The 21,182-nt window shown below is 50.7% G+C and overlaps 2 protein-coding genes across 14 annotated transcripts in view; one reads left to right on the top strand and one right to left on the bottom strand.

Moving 5' to 3' along the window:
* Window positions 1-1,376: 1,376 nt before the first annotated feature.
* On the bottom strand, window positions 1,377-15,228 carry STOML1 (stomatin like 1). 5 transcript variants are annotated; one of them, XM_033440047.2, is made up of 8 exons: window positions 14,972-14,990; window positions 13,261-13,367; window positions 13,000-13,109; window positions 12,050-12,199; window positions 11,566-11,769; window positions 8,332-8,527; window positions 7,652-7,864; window positions 1,377-7,123 (listed from the first exon to the last, which is right to left on the bottom strand). In XM_033440047.2, the coding sequence occupies exons 4-8, from the start codon at window positions 12,176-12,178 to the stop codon at window positions 6,930-6,932; spliced, it is 936 nt and encodes a 311-aa protein (XP_033295938.1). In that variant the 5' UTR covers window positions 12,179-12,199; window positions 13,000-13,109; window positions 13,261-13,367; window positions 14,972-14,990; the 3' UTR covers window positions 1,377-6,929. The 5 variants fall into 5 exon arrangements, with proteins under 5 accessions (XP_033295938.1, XP_033295939.1, XP_004276336.1 ...); XM_033440048.2 differs by lacking the exon at window positions 14,972-14,990 and adding an exon at window positions 13,455-14,089; XM_004276288.4 differs by lacking the exon at window positions 13,000-13,109 and having other exon boundaries at window positions 14,972-15,228.
* Window positions 15,229-17,639: 2,411 nt separating this feature from the next.
* Window positions 17,640-21,182, top strand: part of PML (PML nuclear body scaffold) — a 45,199-nt gene continuing 41,656 nt past the window's right edge. For all 9 annotated transcript variants that reach the window (XM_012535400.3, XM_033440050.2, XM_012535404.3 and 6 more), the window contains exons 1-2: window positions 17,640-17,892; window positions 19,623-20,089. In XM_012535400.3, the coding sequence (XP_012390854.1) occupies window positions 17,764-17,892; window positions 19,623-20,089 (596 nt within the window). In that variant the 5' untranslated portion in view covers window positions 17,640-17,763. The remainder of the gene's footprint in view (window positions 17,893-19,622; window positions 20,090-21,182) is intronic.

The raw sequence follows: 21,182 nt of genomic DNA, 5'->3' as shown, positions 1-21,182 counted from the left end.
TCCTGGCTGAGTGGCAGAGAATCTGGGGCAGCAGATGGGGAACGTGCCCCTCTCTGTCTACCCCTACACAGTCCACACCCATCCCCATACAGTGGAGTAGGGCTTAGCAGAGCAACACAAAGCCCCAGGATCTCGAGACCCCCTTTATTCTAAGCCATTCCCACTGCCCCATGGCCCCCACTGACGTAGAGGAAGAGTCATGGGCTAGGAGGTATGAGACATAGGTTCTGGGCCCAGCCATGCCACAATCCCTCTGCGAAGGCTTTCTCTGGGCCTTGGTCTTCCCATCTGTGGACCAATCATCTCCTGCTCCCTTCCAGCTCTGCACCCTAGTTCTACAGGACTGTCCTTACCTGGCCACCTTCTAGGATCACCTCGCACTCCCAGTTTCTCTTTGTCAGTCTTGAAGACATTGGCCTGTGGCCATCACTAAACGACTTGCTGTCCTGGCTGGGGAGCTGGACTCCACTTGGCCTAGGATGGGAATCAAGAACCACTCACCACGATGAGCCAGAAAACTTCTCCTTCCAGCTACCCCTCCAACACGCAAATCTCCCCAAGTCCCCACCCCCTCAACACTCTCATTTCATGGTTTTTGGCTTGGAGCCCCACCGAAAGGCTAACCCTGCGAGGCCTGTGTGAATGACCCAATGACTAAGATTTTACCACTAGCACTTCTTTCCCTTGAAATTGTTACAGTTAATAAACATCCCAGAGCCGCACCCCTACCCGACTCCGTCCCCATGTGCTAGGCTGTGCGTGGGGGGAGGGGTGGGGTTTGCCCCCATCCTTATTTCCTCCCTTCTTTCTCCGGGGTTGAGGGAGGTGTCAGTCTTGGTCCACAGCTAATCCCTCCATCAGGGCTCAGGATACCATTCCCGTCTCTTCCTCTAGAGTCTCCCTTTCTCTCTCCCTACTGGATCTTTCCCCTCAGCATAATACCCTCTCACTTCCACCTTAAAAATACCCACCTCTGTGCTAACCAATGCAATTACACAAGAGAAAGCATTTTAAAGCACTGAAATGAGGTGACGTTTGCAGGTGATTGTATACTGAAGATGAAGTACTATGAATAACAATACAGCTAGTAAGGTAAGAATTAAGTTAGTACCATACAGAATTCCTACAGAGCAGTAAATTGCATTCTGATCAGATAATATAATGAAAGGAAAGACCTTATTTATAGTAATAGTATCAGAAAAGGTAAAGTACCTGGGAATAAGCTTGATAAGAAATGTTCAAGACCAATATGAACACTGTAAAACTTCTGAAGAACATTTAAAAAAAGACATAAAAACATGCCAAGTTCACAGATAGGAAGAGTCAGTGTCATAAAGATTGCAATTTTCTGAGTTCTTCACACATTTAACATGATCTCAATAAAGATATAAACAATTTATTTTAACTAGACTGGGTAATTCTAAAGTTTATTTTTAAAAAAACAAAAGAAGAAGAAGAACAGGCAGGAAGAATTTTTTTTTCTTTTTCTTCTCTTTTCTTTTTTAATTTGGCCGGGCTGCGCGGCTTGCAGGATCTTACTTCCCCTACCAGGGATTGAACCCACGCACTCTGCAGTGAAAGCGCGGAGTCCTAACCACTGGACCACCAGGGAATTCCCAGGAAGAATTTCTTAAGAAGCATTAAAAAGAATTAATCTTACAGATATTAAACATTTTATGAAGCCTCAATCATTAAAACCATGTGGACCCAGTGCATGGACAAACATTAGTCCAGTGGAACACAACAGAAAACCCAGATATGGACCCCAAGACAAACAGAAATACATGGCATTGAAAAAAAAATGTGGTTCTATATTTTATATTTTATGCTCATTTAAATCCCGAGTGGGTCAAACAGCTACATGTAAAAAATAAAATAATGGGAGTACATGGAATTCCTTTATGATCTCAGAATGGAAGTTTTTCTTATGACTTAAAACCTAAAAGCCATAAAATAAAATATATGTCATTTCAAATACATTTGTCAAATTTCATGGAAAAGTATAAGCAAAGTCAAAATACAAACAACAAATTGGGTTAAAAACATTTTACAACTCATATAAAAAACAGCTAATCTCCCTAGCATTTAAAGAGCTCCCAGGTGTCAAAACAAAACTAGAAACAACCAACACTAAAAAAATGGACAAAGTAGATGAAATAACAGTTCACAGAAAAAGAAACACAATGGCTCTTAAACATATTACAAAATATTCAACTTCACACAAAATAAGAGAAATGAAAAAATTTAAGTTTCGAGGTAATTCAATGGGGAAAATATATCTTTTCAACAAGAAGTGCTAGAATAATTGGGTACCCATGGCGGGGAGGGTCGGGGGGGAAACACCTCAGCCTTTTATCTAATACCATACACAAAAAGTAACTCAAAATGGATCACAAGCCTAAAAGTAATAGCTGAATCTATAAACTTTTAGACTTTAGAAGAAAACATGGGGGAAAATCTTCAAGACCGTGAGCAAAGATGAGCAAAGACATCCAGGAAATGACACAAAACCTCTAACCATTGAAAAGTTATAGGGCTTCCCTGGTGGCACAGTGGTTAAGAATCCGCCTGCCAATGCAGGGGACACAGGTTCGAGCCCTGGTCTGGGAAGATCTCACATGCCGCAGAGCAACTAAGCCCGTGTGCCACAACTACTGAGCCTGCACTCTAGAGCCTGCGAGCCACAGCTACTGAAGCTTGCGCACCTAGAGCCCGTGCACTGCAACAAGAGAAGCCCCCACTCGCCGCAACGAGAGAGAGCCCACGCGCACCAATGAAGACCCAACGCAGCCAAAAATAAATAAAATAAATAAATTTAGGGAAAAAAACTGGATAAAAAAAAAGTTGTAGCCTGGACTTTATCAAAATTAAAATCTACTGCTTTTCAAGATAAAGCACTAGGAAGTTAGAAAGGCAAGCTACAGACTGAGAGAAAATATTCCAAATATGTGCTAAAAAACATGTATCCAGGATTTACTAGGAAGTCTTAAAGCTAATATGAATCTATACCGATAAGATAAATAAGCCATTTTTTAAAGTGAGAAAAAATATTGGACAGACACTTCACAAAAGAAGACATATGCCCAATAAGCACAAAGGAGGCTCAAAGTCATCAGTCACACCCCGTGAAAAAGACTGACAGCACCAAGTGTTGGCACGACTATCTTGGAATTGGTTTGTTAGTTTCTTGACCCAGAAATTCTACTCCTGAGTATTTACCCAAATGAAAACATATATCCATACGAAGACTTGTACACAGACAGATGTTCAGAGGAGGTCTGATAATCAAAACTGAAAACTACTCAAATGTCCATGAACAGATGAATATATAAATTGTACACATCTATCCATACAACAGAATATCACTAAAAATAAAAAAGAACAAACTACAAATACACATGATAACACAGATGATTCAAAAACACTAAAGGGAAAGAAGTGAGACAGAGAAGGGTACACACGGTATAGTTTCCCTTGTATGAAACTCTAGAAAAGTGAAATTTAATCAACAGTTACAGAAAGCAGACCAGTGGTGACCTGGACCTGGGGGGGCGGGGGCGGGGACACTGAGGCTTGAATGGGAAGGGACACAAGGGAGCTACGCGAGTTGATGGAAATGTTCTGTATCTTGATTGTGGTGGCTGGTGGTTACACAGTGTTCACATTTGTCAAAACACATCAAGCACATTTAAAATGGGTGCATTTTTATCATATCATACTTTAAAAAGTAAACGCTGGAGAAAGCCAACAAAAACCCCTTGCTTTTGCTGGGACTGAAAATCCAAGTCTTAAAAAGCAATAAGCAATTGAACAACTTTAAAAAATTATACTGAGATGCAATTTTTCACTTACTAGACTGTCAAAAAATCCAAAAGTTTAAAAACACATTGTGCTGGCATGGCTATGAGGAAAAACAGACTCTCACTCACTGATAACGGGAGCGTAAATTAGAATAACCCCCAGAGAAGGCATTTGGGCAATATTAAATTAGAAATGCTTTGACCTAGCAATTTCCTTTCTAGGACTTTATCCCACAGATGAACTTCAACCACAGGTGAAATAGCGTATGTGAAAGATTATTACTGCAAGATTGTTTGAAATAGCAAAACACACACAAAAAATGTGAATGTCCATCAATGCAAACCAGGTTAAATAAACTATGATACGCCCATTCAATGGAATCCTATGTAACTACAAAACTGAATAAGGAAAGTCTAGGTGTGCTAATACGGAAAGATCCTCAACTGTAAGGTTAAGGGAACAAATCAACATTGTATTTGCTATGCTGCCATTTCTGTAAAAAAAACAAAAAACAAGCAACCCCCATCCAGAGAATAATATATTTGGATTTTCTTGTAAATGTATTTTTTTTAAACCTCAACTTCTGGAAGAATAACCAAGAAACTAATACCATGGGATACCTGTTTCAAAATATGTGGATGGAATCAGGAGTGTGAGGGACAATTTTCATAGCATGCCTTTTTAAAACTCTCTATTCAAAATTAAATACTTATTTTAAAATAACATCAGAATAATACATTATATATCAATATAGCATAATAATATAATTCTTTATCACTATTCATCAGGTTATCTTGAGGAAAACAAATACAGGAAGTGCCTCGTGCAGTACAGGGGCATACTTGGCACAGCGTCAGTCCCCCCAAAATCCCTGCATACATCCCCCTTCAGACTTTAGGTTCCAGTTTCCCAAATCGGAGGTGTCCACTACCTCTTCCTGTGCTCTCACAGGGACTTTCCCCCTCTACCGAATGTCTTTCCCCCCATTTCCTTTCTTCTCTCATCTCCATGTAGCTGTGAGTCTCAGGCAACATCTCCTCAGGAAGCCTTCTTTGATGGACACCCTTCTCCCTCCCTCCCCACACCCTGGCCCCATTAGGTGCCCCTCGTCCACCCACTGGGGACTACAAAGTCTGCTGGGTCCTCCGAAACTCAGAGGCCTTGAACCTGTGGGCTCCCTTTCCTGGAGTGCTGGCCTCCCCAAGGAATGAGTTCCCCTGGACAGGAGGGTATTAACCGCTGGCAGCAGGCTTTGTTCTCCACGCACACAGACATCTAGAAAAGTTTGTTTCCCCTGTGATGCTGATCCTCCAACAGCCACAAAGAAGATCTGAGTTTTGGTTTCCCTTAAGCTTTCATGAGGAAGACGCGTGGGGTTTCCCCTCTTCCCCCTGGGGCACTGTGTGCAGTAACAATGGAGGGAACAGTGATGGATGGCTTGGGCATGTAGCTCATGGTCCAGCAGGGAGGGCAGGCACTTACACAAGAACAGTGACAGACACAGTGGGGAATAGGCACAACGACAGCGCCGAAGTAGAGGGGGAGCCCAGGCCAAGCAGAGAAGATCATGCCCCACCAGGGCTCACGGGCAGCGGGAGTGTGGCCGGTAGAGATTGGAGGGAAGGCTTTTGAACAGGCAGCCCTGGCTGGGCGGCCTCCAGGAGTGGAGAGAGGGACAGAGCAGGGGCAGCAACCTGGGGCTCTGGCCCTCCAGGAAGGGGCCCTGGGGCTGAAACCTGAACCCAATGGTGGTTTGGTCTATGCTGGTCTACCTCTACAAGAGGCCAAGGCGGGCACTGGCAGGAACAAAAGGGCAAACTGGATGGAGCCTGGTGCCAAGGCACCTGGAGAGGGCCCTGAGGGGGAAGGCCTGGTGCCAGATCGCAGCCAGAGGCTGCGCCTCAAAAAGGAGCCTCAAATTTCTGTGTTTTTTTTGTTTTTTTTAACAAGTCTCTCCAGGATGTGAGATTCATCATTTCTCAGAACCTGAGATGTCTAAGGCCTCCCTTCTCTGGGGTCCCTGAGGTTTGGGCCAGAACAGTAGGGAAACAGTGACCAGGGGTATAACAGGAGGGGCAGCTGATAGCAGCTCCTACCCCTCTCTTGAATGTGATACGCGCCCCCAGCCCTGCCTTCATTACGTTGTTTGCCAGACCAGCTCTGTCACACCCACACCCCCTCTTTCCTGCCAAACCTCTACCCTGACTATAAAGGGAAACAGAGTGCCCTGCTGCTGCCTGCTTTGAGGCCCTTGGCAGGAAGTGGAACTGTGGGTGATTGAAGAGCACTGTCAGGGCTTGTGTCACCCTTCAGGGCCTGGGCCCCGGTCCGGCAGCAGGGGCATCACCTCAGAGACCCTCCGACCCACCTCCATTACCCCTATTTCTCTCCAAATACATTGTAAACATCACATTTATTTGAGGTTTTCAAACCTCCGGAAAGCAAAGCAACAGCAGGGCTCTCCTTCATGCTGCCCCGGGCTCCAGTCTGTCAGGCATGCAAGACCGAGCTGGGAGACGAGTCAAGACAGACGTCTTCAAGAGCAGAGCCGGGGAGCAGCCAGCCCCACTCTTTCCTGTCCCCATCCCCCCAGCCTGGGCCTGGACTGCAATCAGCAGGGCAGACCCAGCCGATCCCCAGACCCCTCCCACCGCAGGGGCCTCTTCTCGGGGCCGCCGCCCCTCTCCCTCCTCCAGCCTCTCTGAGCCCACTTCTGGAGCTTGGAGCCCGAGCTGCACGCATTGCTCCCTCACCCTGGGACCAAGGCAGCTGCTGTCAGGCTGTTTCTGTCAGCCCTGGCTCTCCAGTCAGGCAGGCAGCACAGCACAGCAGGCCTGGCTCTCCTGTCATCGCGCTGTGCACCCAGCTCAGACCGGGTACGCGGCAGGGGACCAGGATCAGCAAAGGCTTGTCCAGAGAACCACTGTGGATGAGAAGGGCAGGGCCGCCTGACTTGGCCTTTCCCAGTCTCCAGGGTCTCCCAGCCTCCACTCATTGGCTCTTGCTGGGCCTGAAACTTCTCAGGGCCTCAACAATCCAAGGTGCAGTGTCAATGACTCCTCCTCCAAGATGCCCCCCTGGCTTGGTGCCAGGCTCGGGGCTAGGCTATGGACAGTCAGCCAAACCTGCTACTTCCGGGCCCTGAGGACAGCCTCCAGCTTCATGGCCACGGCCAGGTCGCCCTTCACCTTCAGCCGCCCGCTCATGTAGGCCCCCAGGGGCCGCAGCTCCCTGCACAACAGGGCCTGCAGGTCCTCCTCGGCCATCTCCACCACCACATCAGGGATGGCATCAGGCACCCCATGCCCCACCCTCCCTTGCCCTGTGGGGAGAAAGAAAACTGAGCATTAGTAGGGGGACGACTATGCTGCAGGGGGTAGAAGAGGTTAGCACGTCCCACTGGGAGGGGTGGAAATAGTGGTTAAGCGTTCAAATCCTAATACCCTGGGTTCAAGTCCCATTGGCTGTGTGACCGCTCAGAGCCTCAGTTTCCAAACTGGTGAAATGGGGATGACGATGATAATCCCTAAATCACACGCTGATGATGAGAAGTAGGTGGGATAACGCACAAAACGTGCTCAGTACTGAGCCTGCCGTGAACAGGACCACAACGTGTGTGGGGCGCTTGGCACAGGAAGCTCGGCCATCTGAGTTGTCCTGCTAACAAGGACAGGGCAGGGAGACCGAGGCCTGGGTAGTCACTGTCTGCAAATGGCATCGGAGCCCCTGACTGCTATGGGTTTGCCCTAAACTGGGGGCAGGAGCAGGGCCCAGTCTGAAAAAGGACCGTGGGTGGTCGGGGCTACGAGCAACCCAGGTGGAAGGAAGACAGCAGGGAGGGCAGCTGCACCTGTAGTGAGGTCCAAGAAGTAGATGCTCTGGGTGCCACTGGGCAGGGCGACATTGAACTGGTAGCAGGCCCCGACCTGGCTGACCAGGGCCTCAGACAGGAAGGGCTTCAGAGCCGTCAGCAGCCCCTCGGCCACAGGCTGCTTGGGGCTGGACCCGGCACCACCATGAGGGGCAGACGGCTCAACCTCGTTCACCATATCCAAGGTATCTGCTGGGGGCGGCCAAGGGGATTGGGGAGGGAGGCAGAGAGAAGGAGGTCAACGTGCTGCCAAGGTCAACGTGTGGCCTCCGTACCTTCGCGGCAGTTCCGTCTTACACCCTCTTCAGGCCCACGTTCAGTTTCCTCCTCAGTTTCCTAAGAAGCTGCCCTTGAGATTTTAGCCATCACCCCAAATGCCATTTCTAAGCTACTCCAGCCTTGAAACTAAAACTCTTTGCTGGATGCTGTTGCTTCCTCCCATGGAGGCTCCCAAAGGCCTCCACACACGCAGACACCTGGACTCTTCTCACTGCCTTAGCTCTGGTCAGCTCTAGAATCGGGGTGGCCTGAACAGCTGGGCGGGGTGTGCACTGCACAAGCTGCTTGGTTAAGGGAACAAGTAGCAAAGTTCAGTCTGTGCTGGACACCAAGCTGAGCGCCCCGGGGAGCACCCTCACTCTTTCCCCGAGGCTCCTTACCTGGCTCGGGGAGTGGGGCACCTCCTGCCACTGAAGACATGCCTCCTCCCAGGAAATGGAGGGCCAGCTGCTGCAGGGTGCTGTCCAGGCTGGGCCCAGCTGGACTGTCCTGGGGCAGCTGGAGCACGGCCTCCACTGCCAGCTCCACGCGGTCCACCTCCAGCCCCCAGGCCCTGGTCACGTCGTTGATCTCCAGCTGCAGGATGGTGTGGGGAGAAATGGCACTCATTCAACAAACCTTTCCAGAGCACGTTCTTTAGGCAGGCTGGTATGGCCATGGTGGCACATGAGGCACCAGGCCTGCCCTTGAGAAGTTCCCAGCCTGGGACGGAGGCAGAGGGCAATTACAACCCAGCTGTGGGCAGCTGGTAGTGAGCAATCAGGAGAGGGTGTGGGGCAGGGAGGAGGGGGTGATGCCAGGAGGAGGAGGAATCATCCAGGTGAAGGGGCATCAAAGGAGGGCCTTTCCAGGCAATGGGAAGAGCAGGTACAAAAATGCAGAAAGGAGCACCTCGAATGCTCGGGGAACCGTGAGGAACCACAGTTCCATTTAGCTGGACCCTCAATTGTGGCCTGGGACACCAGAGACAGCCAAGGGCTCAGAGGAGGTTGCTCCCGCTCACTTGGATCTATTCTGAGGCACAAGGAGTCCCGGAGATGAGTTTAGCAGGCAAGTGACAGAGCAGTCTTGCTTGTTGCAAAGATTCTCTTGGCTGCCGTGTGGACACTGGATTGGAGGGGCTGAGGGTAGAGGCATGGAGACCAGGTAGGACATTGTTTCAAACCGCAGGCAAAAGTGATGCAGATGCGGTGTCAGGCAGAGAGGCGGCTGTGAGCCGAGACACACCAGGGGAGGGGCGCAACTCTGTAAACTCTATTAAGCTACAGAAGGACACTAGAGAAATAGAACCGCTGGACTTATCGGCTGCCCGGATGTGCGAAAACAAGGAGGGCGGTGAGGAGGTGGAGGAGCCACGTTTCTAGTATGGCTGCCTGCACGGATCAGGAACGCGGGCGTTTATCCAGAGAGCATACACAGAGGAAGACACAGATTTGGGGGTGGGTAGGGAAGGAATGGTGACTTTTTAAACACGTTAAGCTTGAGGTGTCTACGGGACGGCCAACCGCAATTGGATAAGTGGGGCCAGGAAGCAGGGCAGAGTGGGACTGGATCGGAGTGTTGGGAATAATTAGTGTCTAGAGTTAGCAGAAAGCCCCAGGTGGGTATGCTCTCCTGGGAGGTCACAGGTGAGAAGAGACCACTGAGGGAAACCTGGAAACAGAAGGGCAGAAGAACAGGGAGTAACCAGGAGTGTGGAATAATGGAAGCAGAGGATCCAAGAATAACAGAAGGATGGGTCCATGGAGTCAAAGGCTGCCTCCAGGTGAAGTAAGGGAAGGACTGAGAAGTGCCCCTGTGCTAGCAAGAGGGAGGTCACCATGAGGTCGGCAGTGACGTCAGTCTTAGGAGCGTGGGGGGAGCCTAGATTAAGGACAGGAGGGGAGGAAGGAAAGGGGAGAGAGGGGTTAAGAGCTAGAGGGGGTCTGGGACAAAGGGAAAACATGTGTCCTTGCAAAAAGGCAAGAAGAGGCTGAATTGAGGGAGGGAGCCGAGTCCTGGGCCCAGAGCACTGCCCGGTGCAGAGGAAGCAGATGCTTCCAGTGAGACAGGGAAACAGCACAGATGTAGATGAGTTTGAAGGGGTGATGCTGGAGGAAGCTGAAAGAGTTCTCACCCTAGAGTGTTTTCTCCTGAGGATTAAGAGGCAAGGCCTGTGGCAGAGGGACGGGTGGGGTGGCAATGGGGGAGGCTGGGCTGGGGCAGTGAGGGGTGAAGTGGCTGGCCTGGAGCAGCTAAGGAGGGCCCAGCAAGTGAGAGGTGGGGAGCGTGCAATTCCTCTAGAGGAAAAGTACGCAGAAGCAGGGGCGCGGTGAGAATGAGAAACGTATGCCTGAAACGGGCCTTAGGGAGGTGTGCTGGATTTCCTGAGACTTCATTTTAGCCAGGCAATGACCCCACTTTACCAGGAGCCAACTCAATCTGGGCAATGGCCCTACATGACTCTAATGTCCTGGTATGGGACTCACTCCCTCAGATGGCCTCTCTTGGCTTTGCTGCACCAAAGCCATGTGCAACAAGGCCGAGAGCAATTTTCTCTTCCTAAAGGTAGATCAAAACGGAATGTGGTTTCATGAAAAAAATTTATCAAATTGTGATCTGAGTTGTATAGGACTGAGCACTGGATTGGGGGCTGGGGGGCAGGTGACCTGGCTCTGGTCCAGCTCTGCCCTGACCACAGGTCTTAGGGGCAAGTCAAATAATTTCTGAGCCTTAGTTTCCTTCCTCCAAAATAAAACAATAATACCAGCCTTTGCAGAAAAATGTAAAGCAGAGATACACTGAGCCAGGCAAAATGCTATGCATATGAGAGCTCCTCTTGGGAATTTCACCCAGTTGATTTATTTCCTGAAGGGACTGCGACCTCCAGGACTGGCATTACCCCACTCCCCTTCCTGTCCTCTAACCCTGGGGAAAGCAGATCTTAGGGGAAAGAGGAGAAGCTTCACCCACGGTCCCCTGCCAGGACATGGGAGAAAGCACAAGGTGAACGTGAGGAGCAGGGGACACGCCTTCACACATGTATTTCAACCCCATCTTGTCACAGGAGGGATCTGAGGTGAATTCCACGGTAACTGCTCACACTCAGAGAAGAGGCAGGAAAAAGGCCCAAATGCCCTCATGTCCCTTTGTTCTCTTCAGAACAAAGAACACAAACCCACAAAAATGCACATGCTGCCTCGGGGAGCATGCAATTCCCCTGAAGGTGACTGGGCCAGGAAGGCCCCTGCTCCTTTCACCCACCTGCCTGCCCCCATGAGGCGGCCGAGTGCCCCTGAGGCCCAGTGTTGTCATGGCAATGCCTGCAGAGCAGTGAAGAGTGAAACCTCAGGCAGTTGGGGCAGGACCCAAGAATTTCTGTCAGGCCACACCCCTGTCCCAGCCCCTTCACCTCTCAGGGATAGATTTGCCTAAGATCGCTACAGTCTGTGCCATCTTCTGTTCCTCGACTCATAGTCCCACCCAGACCACTGACTCTTCAAAAGTTGTTACACTCTTGGGACACAAGGCAAACTGAGGCCCAGAGCGATCTGGTGCTCTGCTAAAGTGCCCTGGCAGGCAGAGCTGGGCCGAGGTGCCGGCCCCTGAACTCTGCCCTGTGTGGAGCTGCCTACCAGGAGCTGGTCGCTGATCTTGGGCTTCTCCATCTGGATCTCCCGCAGAGGCCTCTTGAGCAGAGCCTTGGTCATGGCGTTCTGGGCCGTCATGCGTGTGGCTGTGTTCAGGTCCTTCACTGTCATCACCGACAGTACCGGGTCCCAGATGCGGAACTGGACGTCAGCCCCCACAGACAGCACAGCCCCATCCTTAGAGGCCAACTGTTGGGGGAGGCCATGAAAGAGGGGCTGGGGGCGCAGGGAGGCCAGGCCCACTGAGACCACCCAACCTGACCCACTCGCCTGGTCACTAGCTCCTCAGGAGCAAAATGGTATCCCCAAGTGCGTGGGCTTAGGTATATGGATCAAGGATGTCCTCCCAGCCCCCTCCCCCTTTTTCTGGTATCTTCCCCATTCCTCACCCCTAATGGCTACTCACAGGCCAATACACCCAGCATAAGCCCCCACTCCCTCTGTCCACAGGAGCCAAGAAGCCCCTCACCTTGCAAGGAGGGACACTGAAGGCTCGTGTCCTCAGATCCACCCTCTGAAAGGAGTCAATGAAGGGCAGGAGCAGAACCATACCGGGTCCTTGAGGGGTGCGGATCCGGCCCAGTCGAAACACGACCATGCGCTCATAGGTGGGCACGATCTGTCCACAGCAGCAAGGAAAAGGGTTGAAAGCACTGAGCTGCTGCTGGCAACGATGTCTCCCCAGGTCCCTCCCTCTCCTCTCTCCCTCTGGCCTTGTTCAGTGTCAGGTATCCTGAGCTCTGTCTTCCGATGAAAAAACAAAGCTCTGAGAGGTTAACTGATGTGCTCCAAAATCACAAAGCCCCCAAGTGAAACACACAAGATCTGAAGGCAGTTCTGAATGACTCCAAAAGCCACGCCCTCAACTGCCATACTGTATTGACTTGATCCTCAGTGAAACCTTTCACCTGTGTGATCTGAAGCTAGACATGACTCAAACCAGGAAACTGTCTGCCCTTGTCTTAGTTAAGGGAAAAGCTGGGCTGCTCTAATAGCAGCCCCGAGCAAAGGGCTTTGCCAACTTCAGGTTCCCGGAATCCTCAAACAAGGAAATATGTCCAAATTGAGAAATTAAGTCTTAGAGAGGCAGTGACTTGCCCAAGGTCACATAATACTTGTTTCAGTGGCAGTTTGGGGACTAGGATTTAGGACCTTCTAAGGACTCCCTTCGAGACCACACCAAACCCCAAGCTTTCTAGAGACACTGGCTGTTGCCTGGGGCCACACGAGGGTAGGCTTCCACCTTCACTGCAGTTCTCAGGTGCAATCCTCAACTCTAGTTCATCCTTTCCCATCTGCACCATCCCTTGTTGAAAACGAGGCCTGAAATTCCTATTACTCATCACCTGCTGGGCCAGGTTGAGTGTTTTTCATTTCTAATTTAGCCTAACCCAAAGGGAGGAAGATATTTGTGTGCACCTTAAAGCCAGTGTTCAGACCCCCAAACTTGGGAGTTTGGGAAGACTTGTTTCTGCCACTTACTGGCTGCCAGTATGACTTTGGACAAGTCTGAGCTTCAGTTTCCTCATCTGAAAGGTGAGAATGAACAATTATTTTCCAGCCCATTTCACAGAGCTGTGATATTTGGGGGAAGGGGGCAGAGGATGGGGAATTCACCCACCAATGCCAAAGCTCTCCACATGGCCCAACCATTCTGGGGGCTGATCCAGCCAGCCTTACCTTCAGGGCAAACCAACCAGAAATGGGGAAGGTGATCAGCAGCAGCAAGAACCCCAGGAAACTGATGAGGCCATGGCAGAGGCAGGAAGGCCAGCTCTGAGGTGCATCTGGGGACAAGAGAGCAGAGGTAGTCAAGGAATACCGACTGGGTCTGGCAGGACAGCTGCTGGCTGGGTGAACTCAGTCAAGTGTACCTTTTGCCCACCTCCCCTTTCAGTGGCTCCTTCCTTTTCAGGGCTAAGATGTTCTTTCCAAGCTCACAGTTCTTCACTCCACTTTAGTGCCGTGCCCTAAGAACCTAATACTACTCCCATATCTTTGGGCAGGTGCTAGTTAAGGACTGTTCCTTCCTCCCATACACCAAAACAAATCTGTCCCAAGTCCCACCCTCACAAGGCCTATTCTCTGCGAGACAGTAGTCATTGGAATTGAGAAGCCAATCACATGATGCTCTCCTCACTGGGCTGAGCAGGAGTCAATCCTTTTGTCTGATTTATATTGCCTCCCATAGCTGGCAAAGCCAGGAGTACCTGGGCATCTGTAAGCACATGCTGGGTTGAACTGAATGCTGATGGCATAACACCTCCTCTACTATCAGCCCCAGAAGTGTGCTTTCAAGGAGTCCTTTTGGAGACAGCCTAAGGCTATCTGGTGAGGGTGGCATCACTGGACCTTAGCTTAAAGGGATAAAGCATCAATTGCTCTTCAACAGATGCCAGAGATGAGGGCAAAGATGTTCTTTCCTAGTTCACAATTCTTCACCCCCCTTTAATGCCCTCTGGGCCATGCCTCGCTTGAAGCAGCTTCAGGTGAGAGGTGGGGGACGGAGAGCTAGGAAAATGAGATTCATTTGAACCACAGGTCCCTTCCCCCGTGAACCAGAAGCCCAGAATGGGAGTGAAAGCTGAGAAAACCCCAGAATCTGGGAGAGGTTATTTTCTGCTCTCTTTCCTCTCCCAACCCTGAACAGAGAGCAGACAGGAGCCTCGGCTCCACACTTCCAGGAACCCTGTACTTCCGGGCTCTCTGGGCCCCAGAATGCTAAATCTCCTTTCCTGCCTCGTTCTGACCCATGTGGCCCCTGCAGGAAAGGAACCCTTGGATAGGAGCATCTGTCATTAGAGGAGGATCACATAGGGGCCACATCCTCTGGGGTTTTGGTTGTTAGGCTGTGGCACGTGGGATCTGGCCTATGGGCCAAGGGAATTACTCAAGGATTTGGAGCAAGACAGGGCCCGGAAGACATGACAGGCACCTGAGGGCCTGCACATCTCCACCAAGGAACAGGGACATGCTCAAGCTTAGGGAGTCTAGAGGTGCCCCCTGAGGTGAAGATTCTGCCATTTCTCTGCAGCCAAGTGCCCTTGGCATGCTGGTGACCTCCTATGCCTAGACCTTAGTTTCTTTCTAGGCAAAATGGAAACCTGAAATCTCTGGGCTGATAAAAGCCGAGGAGAAACGAGGTGGGGCGACGCTTCTTGGAAGATGAGAGACCTGTGGTGCTGCAGCCCCGTGGCCCTAGGAGGGCTGGATTAGCAGTAGCATCCCAGCGCCTGATGCAAGCCCTTCTCCACATTGTGGAGACCTCCTCTCGGTCCCTCCTGTAAGGATGTGAGCGCGCAAGACCGGCTGACTCCCGAGAGGCAGAGGGTTCGGGCCCAGGATTGCCAGCCGATCTCTCCCAGGTCCGCTGTGCTGGGCGGCCACTCACCGGCCCCAGGCCCCACGCCGCCCGGCTCCGGGGACAAGCAACCCTTCTGCGAGCCCAGGAAGCCGAAGCTCGACTGCTGGAAACGGTCAAAGTCCCCCAAGGGCAGCGCTCGGTACCCAGACCTGCCGAGCATGACTCCTAACGGGGGTACGCCCCGCGCCCCAGCACTGTACGCAGCCTGACCAGCCGGCCGCTACACCGCCCCACCCCTGCTGGTCGCCGTTCCCGGTTTCGCCTGCGCGGCCATGGGCGGTGGCCCTGGCGCAGAAGGAGGAGGCAGGACGGGCTCGGCTCTCACCGTCGCACAGCGCCCCCTGCGCTGGGAGGACCGAAATGCGGCCGCGGGGCAGGGAGGGAGGGTAGTCTGTGTTCCTGGAAGCCCGCAGGAGTCCGTCCTCCTACACCTTGCTCCCACTAGGCCTTAGAAAAGGAGCAGGAAGAGAAGTTGAGCTTTGTAAGGGGCTCAACTTTGTAAGGTTCAGGAGCTGAATCTTCTCCAGAAGCAAGGAAATGCTACCAGCCTTCTCAGCACGAACTCAAAAACTAGGGACGGATTTTGGGAAGGTTGCCCTTATATGGAATTAGGTTTTCTCCAAGGCATGATAAACAAATTATTCCTCTTTGTGTCCCCTCAGCCCAGCAAGCAGGGCCTGGCAAAGAGTGGATCTCAGTGCTTATCTGTTGAATGAAGGAGTAGCCAGATCATTGTGGGTCAAGGTGGGGCAGGAGGGCCTGAACTTGGGCACAAAAAGAAAGAAATTTCATGTGCAGACCTCAGGGAGCATGGCAGAGTAAGGAAGGAGGGGATTGCACAGTGCTAACCCAGGGCAGCCCTCCAGAGCATCACAGAGGTGAGATCCTCAGTCTTGCAGTTGCAGAAGCAGCATGCCCCTTGATCCAGGTACCCAGAGGTAACTTGTCTCTCCATGGCTTGAGAAAACCCAAATGCAAATGGTGAATTTACTCTGAGAAGCATTCATTTCCAACAAGGTGTTGGGCAGGCTGTCTTCCAAAGCGGGCAAAGAAATTAATAAAGCTTTCTTTGTCTCACACATGCCAGCCCTCAGGCGCCTCAGTCCACTTCCAGGTCCCTTCTGCAGATGGCTGCTTACCATCTTTGGCTTTTACTGGTTTGATGGCCTGATTCTAAACCTCTGGAGGCACTGATCAAGCTGCAGGGTAGGGTAGGCTCCTGAGGCTTTGCACTGTCCCTGGGAAGTTAGTTCTCCCTGCATCCCCCCACCCCCACCCCAGACTATAAACTTTACAAGAGATAGGCCCCATCACCATCCCTCTAGTCTGTCCCGGACTGGAACTGAGCACAAAATGGGTACACGGGAGTCAGCACAATGACTGGGATGCTTTGAAGTTTGAAGACAGGGGTATTGGCCCAGTGATGCCACCTGGAGTTGTGCTTTCTCCCCTCACCAGCTTGGAGCTGGGCTTCTCCTTTGGCCAAGAGCTAACTTGCTCTCTCATTTTTTTTTTTTTTTTTGAATAAATATATTTATTTATTTATTTTTGGCTGCGTTGGGTCTCTGTTGCTGTGCACAGGCTTTCTCTAGTTGCGGTGAGTGGGGGCTACTCTTCGTTGCAGTGCGCCAGCTTCTCATTGCGGTGGCTTCTCTTGTTCCAGAGCACAGGCTCTAGGCGCGGGCTTTAGTAGTTGTGGCACATGGGCTTAGCTGCTCCGTGGCATGTGGGATCTTCCCAGACCAGGGCTTGAACCCCTGTCCCCTGCATTGGCAGGAGGATTCTTAACCTCTGCGTCTCTCCTCACTCTTCTCATACCTGCCCACCAGCTCTTCCCATTCCCTCCCCACTCCCTACTGCCTCAGATTCACCAGCCCTTCCAACTGTCACACAAGGCATCGTCTTGTTCCCCTCATCTCCACTCAGTGTCCTCCTAGTGTCTCTGACACTGGTCTCTCCCCACATCCCACGGCCACTATCCTAGACCAGGCCACCTGCCCCTAGGTTGTCAGAATGACTGTCCCAATATACACTACAGATCATGTTGTTCCTCGTTTCCAAACCCTTCACCGACTGTTGCCCACAGTACTTGTCCATCTGCTTAGCTATCACCTTGCCCCAGCGCACTCCTGGGTCAACATTACTCATGGGTCCCCTCTTAAATCTGAAAATAACCAAAACTGAAACTGAAAACTAGTTGTTTTTTCTCAAAACTAGTTTCTAAACAACCTCTCCTGTTTCAAACCTCCATGCCTTTACATGTGCTGTTCTCTCTGCTTAAAGTGTCCCTCCAATTTCTGAATCCCTGGCGAATTCCCACCATTCCTTCATGTCCCAGCTGAGGGATCTCCTTTCCAGCCAGTCTCAATACTGTGTGAAAATCTCCTTTTGGCGGCCTGCTCCTCCATTAGATCTGGGGTTCTTCCAAAGTAGGAGCCACGTGTGGCTCACCTCTGCGTCTCCGGCTCCCAGCTGAGGGCTGGCACAAAGCTATGCCAGTGTGAGATGAATGAATGTTTCAAAACCGAGGGCGGGGGCTGCCTCCTTCCCGGTCAGCTCTGACACTGTCCAGCTGTGCGTCTACCCCTCTCCTCCCTCTCCCTCCTCCCTGCTCGAGGCGAGTCTTCAGAACCCACAGTCTACTTCTCCGCCCCTAGAACCGCCCACAGCTAGTGTCTCACTTCCTCTCGGGAGGCGGACGCTTGGGGGCCCCTCCCCTTTCGGACGCTTCGGGAGCTCAGACGTCAGCCGCAAGCCTCTGGTTCAGCTTCTCCCGCCCTTCAGCATCAAAACCGAGAATCGAAACTGCGCTGGATTCCATGCAGCAGGAGCCTAAACCCGCCGGATCTCCGGGGCCCCAGCAGGACCCCGCACTGCCCCACGCCCCCACCATGCCTCCCCCGGAGTCCCTCTCCGAAGGCCACGAGCACAGCCACAGCCCCACAGAGGTACTAGTACTGCGTTTGGGGAGATGGGGTTCAGGCTTTGTTGATTTTGGTTGGGGGAGATGTGGGGAGGGACAGGGGAACTTGGCCAAGCACCTTAAAGAGTGACACAAAGAAGGAAGACCAGGCATGAGGTCCTGACCTTCTCGGTTTGGGGTAGCGGTCACGGAAAGTAGAAAATGGGATGAGGATAAGTAAGTGGGGGGGCCTCTCTGGGCTGCGATTCTCCACGAGCAGGGGGGTAAGATGCTGAGGGTCAGTGGCACCCCGGACCAGACTCTTCCGCCCCCACGCTGGGACCTGCCTCTTATCCCCTGCCTCAGACGTCCCCTGCCTCAGACGAAGGACCACCTGTTAGGGAGAGTAGTAGCCATATTGCACCGGCCTGGGAACCCCCAACATGTCCCAGGTGTGGAAAAACAAGAACCCTAGTTCCCAGATCAGAAAGTGGGAGAGAGGTGTCTTGCCTTGGCTAAGGCCTCAGAGTTCCTGTGGCCTCTCCTTTAGGAAGCTTCTTGGATCCTTTTCTTGGAGCACCCTGCTCCCCTAACCCCCATCCCCAAGGGGTTTATTAGTCTTCTCCTGCACAAACTCCCTAGCCACCCCCGACCCCCAAAGGAACTACTTAGATCAGTTGCTCTATGTTCTTCCAGGCCCTTTTTACTGTCCTTCATGAAAGTACAAATAACACCATATTGCAGTAACTTTCATTATTTGCATTTACACTTCAGAATAATATTAACAATACTAGTTAAGATTTGTGAATATTTCTCATGGGCCAGGTACTGTATTAAGCACTTTTCTTGTGGTAAAATGTTATCAAATATATATATTATGTATGTTTTCTCCATTTCTAAGTGTACACAATTCCGTGGCATTAAATACATTCACAATGTTGTATAGCCCTCACCACTGTCTATTTACAGAATTTTTTTATCCAAACAAAGTCTGTACCCTTTAAGCAATAGCTCCTCATTCCCCTCTTCCCCCAGTGGCTGGTAACCTCTAATCTACTTTCTCTGTGAATTTGCCTAGTCTAGATATTTCCTATAAGTGGATTCCTACAATATTTGCCCCTTTGTCTCTGCATGATCTTACTTAGCATAATGTCTTCAAGGTTCATTCATGTTGTAGCATGTGTCAGAATTTCCTTTTTAAGGCTGAATAATATTCCATTGTGTGTATATACCACATTTTGTTTATCCATTCATCTGTTGATGGACACTTGGGTCGTTTCCACCTTTTGGCTATTGTGAATAATGCTGTGTACAGAATAATGAGTGTAGAAGGATCTGGGTACTTGTTTTCAGTTCTTTTGGGTATATATCTAGGTGTGGAATTGTTGGATCATATGGTAGTTCTATGTTTAACTTTCTGAGGAAATATCAAAGTGTATTAAGCACTTTATGTGCGGTTATGTGATATACACTTAATGAATCTCATTTTTAAACTTAAGTTCCTTGAAGGCAGGGATTTGTCCTATATATCCTTTTATCTCAGGGCCTAGTACTGTGTCTTAGGAGAAGTAGATGCTCAGTAAATTGTGGAGTGAGAGTGGGAAGGCCTGAGTAAGTGGAGGATTGGGGTACTGATAAGCCTGGGTTTTGCATCATCCAATGACAGCCTGGTATGGCATTGGAAGTCCCACTCTCAGCCTCCAGCCATAGGGGCGGGTGTCCATTGGGTGGGGACTCCTGGGACTTCAGATCTCACCTCCCTCTCTGATCCCCCAGCAAGCCACGGAGGAAGAGTTCCAGTTCTTGCACTGCCAGGGCTGCCGGGCAGAAGCCAAGTGCCCCAAGCTGCTGCCTTGTCTGCACACGCTGTGTTCAGGATGCCTGGAGGAGCCTGGCAGGCAGTGCCCCATCTGCCAGGCGCCCTGGCCCCCAGGCCCTGATGTGCAGGCCTTGGACAACGTCTTCTTCGAAAGCTTGCAGCGGCGCCTGCATGTGTACCGGCAAATCGTGGACGCGCAGGCCCTTTGCACCCGCTGCAAAGAGCTGGCCGACTACTGGTGCTTCGAGTGCGAGCAGCTCCTCTGTGCCAAGTGCATCGAGGCGCACCAGTGGTTCCTCAAGCACGAGGCCCGGCCACTAGCGGAACTCCGCAGCCAGTCGGCGCGGGAGTTTCTGGATGGCACGCGCAAATCCAACAACATCTTCTGTTCCAACCCTAACCACCGCGACCCTACGCTGACCAGGTAAGCAGGCCTGCCCAGGGTGGGGTGAAGCTTCTAAGAGCGAGGTAGAGGCTGCGGGGAGCAGAGATCCAAAGTCTCACAGCCGGGAACGTGGGTAAAGGAGCTTCTAACGTCTTGCAACTCAAAATAAGGTCCACAGACCAGCAGCATCGATAGCGATGACCGCAATTTATGCTGTCCCGTGCGAATGGATGGATAGCAGTAGTTTCCAATTTCCCCTTATAAGAAATAATGCTGCAGAAACATCTTTTCACCCATATCCAGTCATTTCTTCAGGATAAATTTTTAGAAATGCCATTTCTAGGTGAAGGGTTATGAAAGTTTTACATTTCGATACATGTTGCCAAACTGCCCTTTAGAAAGTCTTATAGAGGAATTTTCCAGAAGCATTGCCATGGAGTCTCAGTATAGCTGGATTCTAGGATGAGATGTGGGTAGTTTCTGTCTGAAAAGTCAAAACCGGAACAATGCACTTCCTGGGAGTGTCTGTATGAGAAAAAAAAAGTCATGTCCAATATTAATGATTTTTACTAAACAGCACAGGATTTTAATTCAGGATTTTTTGGATAGATAATACATTTATATGGTGCAAAAAATTACAAACAAAATTTATAGAGAGGACAAAGTCTCCATTCCACTCTGTCCCCCATCTGCCTAATAACCACCACTTCTCCCTCCCCCATCCGCGTTTAACCATGGTTACCAGTTTTTAATGTTTCCAGAGTTTGTGAATATACACACAGGTAGGAGTATATAGTCTTATAGGTCTTATTTTTCCCCCTTTAAGCAAAAGGTAGCATACCTATGTGAACTTTTAATCCTCCCTCCCCCGCATAGATAGCTTGTATAAGATTCTTGGGGATCTGCTTGCAAAGTGAAAGTATTCTTTGCCCGCTGGGGCACACTCAGACAGAGCTCCATTCCTGCTAAACTTACTTCCTGCTTGGAGATTTACCACCTGTACTACCAGATTCCTCCACAGCTGATACTATTGTTTGAATTTGGATTTCTTTGTTTATTGTTAAGGTTGAGGTCCAGTGGCTTTTCATATGTTTTTTGGCCATTGAGCTTCTTCATTTGTAAATTGCATCCT

The sequence above is a fragment of the Orcinus orca genome, chromosome 2, assembly GCF_937001465.1.
Source record: "Orcinus orca chromosome 2, mOrcOrc1.1, whole genome shotgun sequence".
In the NCBI taxonomy this organism is placed as follows: Eukaryota; Metazoa; Chordata; class Mammalia; order Artiodactyla; family Delphinidae; genus Orcinus; species Orcinus orca.
Note: the sequence above shows the minus strand (reverse complement) of the source record. Positions and strands in the feature narration are given on the sequence as shown.